Consider the following 12,073-nt stretch of genomic DNA (forward strand, 5'->3'; position numbering starts at 1 on the left):
AGATGTGCAGAAGATACATGCATGCATTAATGACTGTATCCTCTACCGCGGTGAGAAGTACGAGAATTTGAATAAATGCCCGATATGCGGTGCATTGCGGTATAAGATCGGAAAAGATGACCCTGGTGATGTTGAGGGCGAGCCACCCAGGAAGAGGGTTCTTGCGAAGGTGATGTGGTATGCTCCCATAATACCACGGTTGAAACGTTTATTCAGAAACAAAGAGCATGCCAAGTTGTTGCGATGGCACATGGAAGAACGTAAGAAAGACGCGATGTTGAGGCACCCCGCTGATGGTCAGCAGTGGAGAAACATCGGGAGAGAGTTCCCGGATTTTGCAGGTGAGGCAAGGAACTTATGGTTTGGTCTAAGCACAGATGACATGAATCCTTTTGGGAGGCAGAGCTGCAGTCACATCACCTGACCCGTGACTCTATGTATCTACAACCTTCCTCTTTGATTGTGCATGAAGCGGAAGTTCATTATGATGCCAGTGCTTATCCAAGGCCCAAAGCAACCGGGCAACGACATTGATGTGTACCTAAGGCCATTAGTTGATGAACTTTTGGAGTTGTGGGCCAAACCAGGTGTACGTGTGTGGGATGAGCACACCGAGCAAGAATTTAACCTACGAGCGTTGCTATTCGTAACCATCAATGATTGGCCTTCTCTTAGTAACATTTCAGGACAGACGAACAAAGAATACAATGCATGCACACACTGTTTAGATGATACTGAAAGTAAATATTTGGGAAAAGGCAGAAAAGTTGTGTACCCGTTCAATCGTCGTTTCCTTCTGCGCAAGCATCCCTTAAGGAAAAAAGGCAAACATTTCGATGGCGAGGCAGACCGCCGTCCGAAGCCTGTCCCCCGTAGTGGTGCTGATATATTTGACATGGTCAAGGATTTAAATGTTATCTTTGGAAAGGGTGCAGGCAGTCGACCTGTTCCGAAAGACGCTGACGGACACGCGACCATGTGGAAGAAGAAATCTATGAATCAGAATGCTCAGTGGAAAATAATGAGGAGATGAGGAACTGCAAAGAAACATTCAGTTACGGAGCCAAGGAGGCTAAATTGGTGGAGTAGCTATAGAAAAAATTAATAGAATATTGATGATTGAAGCTTCTAGAGATGGTTGGCGTGCCTAGATAACTTGATAAATGTTTTATAAACGGAACAAATTTTTTTGGGAGGCTTAGGTGGCAGAGTTGAAGACACGTGGCAGCCTAAGATTGTTTAAATATGACTGATGAGGTGACATGTTGCATGTTGAGAGAAATTAAATTAGTGGGTTGCTCCAATTTAGATATTATAGATAAAAGATAACTTATAATATAAAAGATAATGCATTGTACAACTTGTGCTATATGATATGGAGGGCTAATGGAAGGCATATTGTATTTACCATTTTACATGCCCTTTTAGGTGCTACCGGTTTCACTCCGATTGTATCACGTGTGCTCTCTAGATTTGCAGATTCCTTTGAGTGCGTGTTTTCTATGTTGCACTAGGGAAGACTGATTTTGAATCTGGTGCAACCTCCTATACTGCACGATTGAGTGTGTGATTTTCATTGCCAAAACATCTTAATAATTTCCCTCAAAAAGCATACAATACATCGTAAAAGTAACCTTAGTAAGAGCATCTTTACCGGCGCGTCACATAGCAACCATAATAGCCATTTAGGGCTCTAGATACATTTTTAGGCTATACTGGGGCGTTCAATAAGTAGCCGTCTAGTTTTGAAGCCCAATTCAATCATCGACAACCCCGTGCCACGAGGGGTGCCGAATGGGCACGCGGGCTCCTCACGCCACGTTGGATGGAAGCTCTTGGCCCTACCTAGCAGTCGCTGAATAAGCGGCCACCGTAATGACCTAGCCATGCGTGCCGAAGATTAATGGCGCCACCGCCCACCTATCTTTGCCTACCTCCGATCAAGCAATAATTTCGGACCACTGCCCCCACACATGCCTCCGGGTAAAACGGGGTGCTCGAGCACCGGCTCCTCCTCACACAAACCCTGACGTTGCCACCACTGTTCATCATCCCTCCAAAGCTCCATGGCCTGTTCTACAGTCCACGGTCGCGGTCGTGGCCGCCGAGGCAGAGGCCAGGGCGCAGGATCCCCACCCCCTGACGCTCGCCGTCGCCTGACCGCTTCGACAAGTTTCTAGTATAGGTTTCATCAATATTTCACATTTTACAACTATGTAAAATGAAGTCTATATAATATTTCTTTCTTAAAATGAAGCCTATGTAGTATTTCTAGATTTTTTTTAGTGTTTCTTATCGCTACCGGAGTTGGCGGTGTGTGCAACCTCTCCCTAAATTGAGGAGTAGGTGCCGGCGCTTCCTATAGCACGCTGCCGACGCGTCTATTTAAGATGCGCCGGTGGAGATGCTCTAAACCAATTTTTTACGAGTTTCCACAATTATGCTTTGAAGTGAAAATGGGATCCGGGGAGGTTACACATGTCATATTAAAAGTAGGGCAAACCATGGTTAACACAAACAAAAGCAGAGTATACTAGAAAATAATCTTGTTGGCAGCGACAGAGACGAAGGTGCGAGGAAACTAAGGGCATGAGCAATGAAGGCAGCTGTCCAACTAGGATTGGATAAAACTTTTGACATATGCATGCCATGTTATGGTCCTATTAATATGTCTTTCTCTCAAAAGATGATTTGGTTTTTTTTTTCCTCTCACATTTTCACTTAGTTTTCACTTTATGGCTGAAGAGGCTGCCTTCTGATGAAGAGGTTGTCTCCTTATCCGAACCTAATTTGGACCACCCAAACCAAGATAAAGCAGCGAAGCAACACCGTGAGGTTTGAGGTTATGCATTGGCCACTATGGCTATTTCTTCGAAAGGACGTCGTCACGGATGACGGATGTATACCGACGACAGCAATTTTTCAGGGAAGACAGACGAGAGCTCTTCCCCTCAAGAAAAAGAAAAAACAGAGAGAGACAAGCTCGCGTTAAGATTCGTGCTGGCACTGGTAGGGTACAGTCGTCGCCTGAGATTCCGTCTCAGGTTTGTCCTCCGTCATCGTCGTCGCCAAGCGCAGCAGCCACGCCCGCGAGCCGCCGCACACCACCGGAACTGAACGCCCCTCCCCCTCCTCCTCCGGCGGCCGCGGTCTCTACAACCCACCATCGCCGCCGTCGATCCTCTCCCTGACCCACGCCCACCTCGCCTAGGGCATCATCGGGCTGGATCCCCGCCCAAAGCCGCCATGAAGCCGGAGCCCGCCGACGAATCGGCGGTCGCCGCCTGCAAGGTAACCCCGCGTACCTACCTACATACCCACCTACGCCCTTCCACGCCTCGTACGCGTGCGGTTCCGTTGGTGCGTGGTCTAGGGCTTCTACTTTTCATCGCGCGCTCAATCTGGTCTGGCGACGGGTCGGTTCTGATCCTGAAACCTTCCTCCGGCGGCCCCCCCGTAACCGGGAACTTTGGTGCTGCCATTTTGGCTACGTCCCCGCTCCTGCTCCCGAATAGGTTGTTGGTTAGCCGATTAGGGACAGCTAAACTCCCGATCGATCGTGCCAACCCCCAAAATCCGCTTCTTTCTGTAACTCGCCATAGCTTTGCTTACCAGGAGTTGCCAAAGTTGGCCACTATGTCCATATATAGCTGTTGCAATTGGGGCGTGGTTGCGCCTCTAGGTTGTGTTATATAGAGAATTGCCATTTGGGAGGCGGCATTTCTGATGCCCTTCTGCGATTCGAAGCGGACACGCTCCTGTTGTCTGTTTATCGCTTCTTCCTCGGCGTGTTGCTACCGAATTAGCTCATTTATTGATCTCTTTGTCAATCTTTACCAGCTCTGCTACTTTATAGATTGCTTTGCAGTTCTGCTTCAGTAGTAAGATTTTTAAGGCAGGCATTTAGTACCCCCCAACTTCACTTCAGTTGTACTTAATGCCCGTATATTGTAGTTGAACAAGTTTCTGGATTCAAGCATCCACCATCAGCGTAGAACTGTCCTATATTACACAATGCCATCCTCCTATAGTGCCGTTGGAAATTCTGCCCTCGGCTTCTCACAATAGTTGACAAAAACTTGTTTCTTGTTTGCCTCTATTTATAATTTGCAATGGTCTATATCAAAATTTTCATCCTTTTTTTTTGTATCATTTTTCCTGTTCCTGTTGTTGTTGTCAACATGCTCACTGCTAAACTATTTGTTATAGGACAACCTGAAACTCTTCCGAATAAAAGAGCTAAAGGATGTCCTGCAGCAGCTTGGACTTTCAAGGCAAGGAAAGAAGCAGGTTTGTGCACTTTAACTTTTTATCTACATTTCAATCATTCGACAGATATACATTCTAGTTGTTGCTTTACTTAATGGGAGAAAACGCATAACCAATTGGGCTGTCAAGCCCTTCCTATCAAACCCTTAAACATGTTCTGAAACTTATTCACTTCTTGTGTATTTTGTACTATACATAGAATGCTTACTTCCAGGTCACTTTTGGTTTTATGTTTTTTCTTTACAATTACAGGAACTGGTGGAAAAAATCCTTGCAATACTGTCTGATCAACAAGATCAAGGTACATTACACTTCTGTTCTTTTCAAAGAATTATCTTTTTATACTAGTGTTTTTTCTAAAGGTACACGAGGAATAACTTCCATTTTTCTTGTAGTATCGAACCTCAATGGGAAACAGATGGTTGGAAAAGAAAAAGTGTTGAAAATAGTTGATGACACTTTTAGGCGAGTCTACACTTCTTAATGCATCGACCTTTTGTTTGTATGATTTGGATCTTACTAGGTTTTGTCATACTGTTGATTTTTCCTTACTGTTTCTAGGAAACTGCACGAGCCTGCAAATTCTGTTGCAGCCCCTAAAAACCAGGTTGATCCAGGACATAGCGTGAAGACCAAAAAGAAGTTAAATGAGTCTGCTAAAGTGGAAGTCAAGGTCCGATGTCCTTGTGGTAACTCCATGGCCAATGGACCCATGATTAAGGTATCGCTATGTGATTCTTTGTCTATTTGATTGTTTCCAATAAATGCGGTAAGATCACATTTTGTTCATTATGCCTGTTAATTATATTGATTGTATGCCGAATCATCGAATCGGTTTATCTAGATTACTAGATTTCAGCAACTTCAAAGCAGTTAATTCTTCTTATATTCTAAAACTTCGAAGCAGCTAATTGTTCTTGATCACTGAACTTATTTTATTGTGAACATCTAGTCTTGTACGAAATTAGCAATTCTGTTCTAAATAGGTTCTCTTGCTCATGTTTGTTTTCCTTGGAAATTTTCTTGGTCCTTTTCAGTGTGATGATCCACAATGCAATGTGTGGCAACATGTTGGTTGTGCTATCATATCCGAGAAATCTGCAGACAATGTCCCTCCAGAATTACCTTCTAGCTTCTATTGTGATATCTGTCGAATTAATAGGGCTGATCCGTAAGTTCTTTGAAACTTTCATGTGATAGGAAACTCATCCTTGTTCTGTCTGCTTACCTTTCTACATTTTATGGATGAGTTTACTTAATCCGTTCCATTATGCTCCTGTATAAATATTAGACTACCAATTGTTTTAACATACTTTCCTTCTTTAACTCGCAGCTTCTGGGTCACAATTAATCATCCATTACTCCCAACAGCAATAGTTCCGTCTAAAATAGCATCTGATGGGTGAGTAATGCATTAGATATTACTCCCTCCGTTCCATATTAGTTGTTGCTGCTTTAGTACAATTTTGTTCTAAATCAGCGACAACTAATATGAAACGGAGGAGTACCAAAGTTCACTTGGTTATTGTTGAATTACTATTTAGAATAGAACCATGATACTTATGCGATTTGCAAGGTTCAAAAAAGCGTTAAGCGTAATTGGTGCGGTGGCCATTCACTTAGCGCTTCAGCGTGCATAAGCGGCGCTTTTTTCCTCTTTGTTCCGCTTTTCTCTGCTTAAGCACTTATGCAATCAATGCAGAAGGTCTCCGCAATGTGCTTCAGCGCGCATAAGCGACGCTTTTTTCCGCTTTCCCGAACCTTGGCGATTTGCATAATTTTGGTGTGTGATTCATGCTTATTTCCAGGTCATATACTGTACAGCATCTTGAGAAAACCTTTCCATTATCAAGGGCACACTGGGAAATGCTACAGAAAGCAGAATATGACATTCAGGTTAATTACGTTTGCTTCTTCATTTTGTTCAGTTAATAGGTTTGTCCAGGGTCATCTTCCGCTAACCATTTCTTTTGCCATACATTATTATGAATTGTCAAATTGCAATTTCAAAGACTTATCTGTAACTTCTGAGAATGCAGTTTCTAGTCATCTGATGCCATATCAGAGAATATTGGCCTACTGTGTATACATTTTGACATTGGGTTTCTTTGTACCATTTATGTTCTTGCAGGTTTGGTGTATCCTTCTCGATGACCGAGTTCCTTTTAGGATCCACTGGCCTTTACACTCTGATGTGCAAGTTAATGGTAACATGAATTGGCCTACTAGATAATATTCTCTGATATAGTTCTATAAAAAAATGTTTATTCAGTTCAAAGGACACCCCTTAAAATTCACTGTATTGGTTTACTGCTGGTTTTGTTTCTTATCAGTCATGTGATTTAATCCATGGAAGATGCATCTTTATATATTATCTTTATTATTAGTGTATTATATTTTGTTGCACACATTGACATTATGTTCTTCCATGTGCCTGATTGAACGGCTTGGCTTCATATTCGCTTGCCAAACCAATTTTCCCCTGTTAGGATGTTTTGAGTAAGTTTTGCATGGTATTTTACGTTTTCAAGCTTTATATGTGGTGGTAGTCTGACATAGCTTGTGATCAGTCGCTGCACTGAATACCCTTTTTTTTGTGACAGTAAAACCATAGGGGAAGCCCCTACAGTATAATTTTGTATTAAAAGGGAATGATATGTTGCACTCACTTGCCTAATTACACGTCTTTATGCATTTATGGCTTCTTACGCTTGTGCATGCTCTCATATTGGCAATTAAGGAATTTAGTATCATGCATTCTTCTAGCTATAGATTTAATCTGGCATTTGTTACATGAAATTTGCTGTGCCAGATAGCCATGTGAAATCATCATAGATTTGAGCTATTCATGTTGGCAGTTCTTTTTCTTCCCTTCAGGTGTTCATGTCAGGGTTGTCAACCGGCAAGTTACACAGCAGTTAGGTGCCAATGGTAGAGATGATGGTCCAGTAGTAAGTATCATGTTGCCATGGAGCTTGCTCTCTTACGTTATAGCTTCAGAATGATATGCCTCACTAATTATTATGTTACTAGTTAGTTACAATTCCTGTTTATTGTTTGTTGATCTACTCATTTTTTCTCTCTTCCCAGTTAACTGAATATTGCAAAGAAGGACCGAACAAAATTGTTCTATCTAGAAGTGACTCCCGCATGTTTTCTTTGGGTGTCCGAATCGCCAAGAGGAAATCTCTACAAGAGGTAACTGTTTTTATTTGTATATTGAGTCAACCAGGGAGAACTCAATCTACTCACAAAGCCTCTATTTGGTGATCTTTCGTGCACAGTATGATCGATTCTTACTGGGCTCTCCCCCTGGTATAACACGGATCTGAACCCACGTGACTAAAACATCTGTACCTTTCCTCCATCACTATCGTTCCATCCTCGATCCCCTTCCGCCTGCTGTGCTGGCACTAGAAAAGACAAAAAAATCAAGTTTTGACTAGGTGATTTATGGCTTTCAACTATCAAAGCGCAAACTTTCAACTCAAATGAACATTAACTTACAACTTCGAAAACTAAAGCTTTCAACTCAATGAACACGAAATTCTGACGGAGGGCCAGCACTCGGTTTGGGCGGGAGTGGCAAGCCATAGCCTTCATTTGCGGTGCTCGTAAATGAAGGAATGTATTGTTGGTTGGGGATAAGTAAAAGAGAGAAAAAAAGGAGAGGAAGAGGCAACCACGGGGTGAAAATGTGGTGCTTGTTTCTGGCTGGGTGCAGTCGGAATTGATCACCATCGCGTGCCAATTATGAAGCTCGTATTTTTTACTGTTGTCTAGATTGTCTCCCCAAGTGAACTCCATTGTAAGTCCTCAGGCGATCGTCTATGTGATCAAAGATGGTACAAAAGTATAAAACTAATAATGTATGTTGAAGAATGTTCCAGTATCAGCTTGCTTTCTGGCCAGGATTTCTGGTTTTACATCAAATTACGCTGTTAAAAATGTATTTTCTTTCCACACTCTGGTATAAGGCCAGAAAACAAGCTGATACCTATGAAGTGTGAACCATCACCACCTGAAATTGGACTGTGCTTTATGGTCTCAGTTCGTATCTTATAGTTTGATATGGACAGGTTCTGAGTTTGGTGCCAAAGGAAGATGATGGTGAGAAGTTTGATTATGCCCTTGCTCGTGTGCGCCGCTGTGTTGGTGGTGGAGCTGAGGCAGATAAAGCAGACAGTGATAGCGATATTGAGGTTGTGGCTGACACAGTATCTGTGAATCTCCGATGCCCGGTAATTACCCTGGCCATTACTCAGAATGATTAGATCCGGCATGATATTGCTGATATTCTGCTACCTGACCTCATGTTCATTGGAGTACCGAACTTTGCAATTGCCACCTGATGGCCGGACATTGTTCTCTCTGCGATCCATGAACCCAGTGCTTAAATTTACCCTTCTAGAATCATCATACTTTTTAATTACAAATTTTTAACAAAATGCATTCCTAAAAATCCCATATTGTAAATATGATATTATCTGGCTCATAGTTTATTTTGCTCTCCTTCACACAATGTTAGCCATCATGTCTTTGTATGCCAGGTTCTGTAATACTTGGCTTTCTGAAAGCTAATTTATCTTGACAGATGACTGGTTCAAGGATTAAGATAGCTGGTAGGTTCAAATCCTGTGTTCACATGGGTTGTTTTGACTTGGAAGCTTTTGTGGAACTTAATCAACGTTCACGGAAGGTTTGATTATTTCTCTTAAAATTAATTAATTACCCTTTTTCCGTTCTTTGCCTAATAAAGCTTTATTTCCCTCTCTGCAGTGGCAATGCCCAATTTGCCTGAAGAACTATTCTTTGGACAATATAATCATTGATCCGTATTTCAATAGGATCGCTTCGCTGGTGAGTTCATAGTGGAACGATGTATTTGTTGAAGTCTGCATTAGTCCATTATGCATCATTTTGCCGATATCGTTGCATTTTGGTGACACAGATCCAAAGCTGTGAAGATGATGTATGTGAAATTGATGTCAAGCCTGATGGTTCTTGGAGAGTTAAGGGCGGAGCTAAACTGAAGGATCTTGCACGGTGGCATTTACCAGATGGTACTCTCTGTGTGGCCACCAGCATAAGCTCTAGGCCCAACACGGATATAGTAAAGGAGGAGATTAAAGAAGTGTCTCCATCTGAACAGCTGGGCTGTCGTATTAAGTTGGGAATTAGGAAAAACAACAATGGCAAGTGGGAAATTACCAAGAGAGGGGATGTTAACTCGATGCCATCTTCTGATAATGATCAGTCAGAGAACTTCGAAAATGGAAACTGTGTCAGTTCTACAAGCAACATTGATCTTGAGAACACTGAAGATTCAGAACCAGGACAATGTGTACATGATCTTGATTCTTCTCCTGTAGATGAACATGTGCCTCCAGTACCAATAGAGCAAGATATAATAGTACTGAGTGATTCTGATGATGATGATGATAATGTCATGGTGTTGTCTTCTAATGCTTTGAACTGCAACTCGGCAGATGATACTGGAGATCCATTTCCACCCAATCCACCTAAAACTTCAGGAACAAGTAAGGAACAACCTGATGGAGCTCCAGTCGAAGCTTCGTTTCTTATGTTAACTGAAGATTTTGAAGAGTTGGGACTGCCATTCTGGGGGTATCCTTCAAATCCCCAAGATAACCCTGCCATAGAGTCAACAAATGGTCTAGGTGAAGTGCAAAACTTCGCTGCCAACCATCAATCTCTGCATGATCCAGTCTCTGGGGTTAACTCGGTAGCAACGCCAGCAGCAAATCTACTAGAAGATGGACATGATGGTTCGTTGCAAGCACCACTTGACCATAGTTGCGCTGGCAGAAGTCTAAGTACTGCCAATAATGTGTCCCGGAAAAGGACGAACCATGGGGATGAAATAACAGCTTTAGATGGTATGACAGAAGCCACTAGCTCATTCTGATTTGTGTTGTTTTGTTTGTGTGTGACTTCTGTGTGCATTACAATTCAGTCTAGACCTTTAGCAAACTAGAATTGTAGTGTGCCTGCTATCTCTTTACTGCCTCCTTGCTTACTGCCATTTATGTTAGATCATTAAACTGTATTTGCAGAATGTTTCTGAATACAATGTCTTATATAACATTTTATTCCCCGTGTGCAGCTCCGGATGATAAGTTAGCCGGGGAGAGACCTGGTGGTCCTTTATCACCGCCTCGGCAAGCGCGTTCAGTTCGACCAAGATTTGTACTAACAATCGACTTGGACTCTGACTAGCAGTCTGCCGTGCATTTCTGGTGCGAGCTATACAATTTATTGCCGTCTCCTCCATGGAATGATCACTCAAGTTTTGTTTGTGATTCATTCGTCCAATCCTGCCTGCCTTTGGAAAGGATGCTACCTGATGTTGGAGCATGAATGCAGTGCTCTCATGATCGTTGTTCTGGGAAGTGCAAGCAGGAAGCTGTTTTTCTTTCTCTGGAGCTGATCTTGTAGGCCCTAGAACATAGCAAGAGTGCAATATTGAAGTATATAGAGCTCAACTGTGTAGTCAATTTTGGTTTTATAGCATAGCAGGAACTGCGTGTGGCAGTCGATGTACATATGGGGTGGTTCGTTATCCATTCATTAGAGTAAGGTTTCTTCTCTGAAGAAGAAAGGGATAATGGACCGAGCTCATGTTTTTAATTTTAATTATATCATCACCATATTAGTAAAGAAGAAAGGGATAGTGTCTCGTGTCTTTAGTTGTGTAAAGTATTCTTGTTAAGGTGTATTTTATTTTTGTTAAATCATCGTCATAGCATTGGCCCTTGCTGAAGATCTTGCTTTGGACAGGATGCATATCGTCTTGGATTGCAAGTCAGTCGTTTCAGATATCAAGGATGGTTATATGGGGGATATATGGATCGTCGTTTCTGAGATAAGATCCCGAACTACAATTTCCGAGAGTGTAGTTTCGCCCATGAAGCTAGAGCTTCAAATTTCTAGCACACAATCTAGTTTTTTTTTTCTCTCTTTGAAATGGGGAATGCCCCTGGCCTCTGCATCAATAGATGCACACAACTATTTATTAACAACAATAAAAAATTCTAAATTTACAAATCACGGATCTGATAGGGTTGATACAAAAATCAAGCATTGAAAAAGAAGCAAGTAATGCTAAGCCTAAGCATCTTGCAAATTTATAAATCACAGATCCGATAGGGTTGATACAAAAATCAACCATTGAAAAAGAAGCAAGTAATGCTAAGCCTAAGCATCTTGCAACCATTAGTAGGCGGTTGCACTCAATCACCCAGTAACCATGCATTCCCGCTGGTTCTCCGCAAAAGGAATCGCCATAACTGAATCCAATGTGCAGTCATATGGATAACCTACATAAAATTTGTAGCATCTTTCATGTTAAATATAATATCATTTCTACAATTCCAGATCAATCAACATAGAGCCGAAACACCAATGCAAATTTTAGCTTTACTCTTATTGATGCCATTTAGCAAATTCCCAAATATATTTGTGATATTCTATGGTAATGGAATATAGTGACCTAAACAACTCCCCATACCAGTTTAGGGAAAGGATAGGAAATAAAAAGATGATTCACGGTCTCCCCTAAATCGCAAAAGCAACATTTCTTACTCTCATTTCAATTCCTTTTAGCTAAATTATCACATGTGAGTAGAAATTTTATATTTAGGAACCACATGAGTTTTTTTTATCTTTAGTGGGATTTTTAACTTCCAGAGCTACTTTTTTAAAAAAGGTGTATGATCATTCATTAAATCCGCGTACAAATATTTGACAATAAACACGTCAGAGGTTAATTTCCATATAAAGA

General features: G+C 41.8%; 1 protein-coding gene across 1 annotated transcript; it reads left to right on the forward strand.

Moving 5' to 3' along the window:
• Positions 1-3,064: 3,064 nt before the first annotated feature.
• On the forward strand, positions 3,065-10,979 carry LOC124652348 (E3 SUMO-protein ligase SIZ2-like). Its single transcript, XM_047191370.1, has 16 exons — positions 3,065-3,291; positions 4,210-4,290; positions 4,522-4,570; positions 4,665-4,734; positions 4,831-4,990; positions 5,307-5,440; positions 5,603-5,671; positions 6,078-6,165; positions 6,401-6,476; positions 7,147-7,220; positions 7,360-7,467; positions 8,349-8,510; positions 8,864-8,968; positions 9,049-9,129; positions 9,221-10,169; positions 10,397-10,979. The coding sequence occupies exons 1-16, from the start codon at positions 3,247-3,249 to the stop codon at positions 10,507-10,509; spliced, it is 2,364 nt and encodes a 787-aa protein (XP_047047326.1). The 5' UTR covers positions 3,065-3,246; the 3' UTR covers positions 10,510-10,979.
• Positions 10,980-12,073: the final 1,094 nt, after the last annotated feature.

This window comes from Lolium rigidum, chromosome 5 (assembly GCF_022539505.1).
Source record: "Lolium rigidum isolate FL_2022 chromosome 5, APGP_CSIRO_Lrig_0.1, whole genome shotgun sequence".
Classification (NCBI taxonomy): domain Eukaryota; kingdom Viridiplantae; phylum Streptophyta; class Magnoliopsida; order Poales; family Poaceae; genus Lolium; species Lolium rigidum.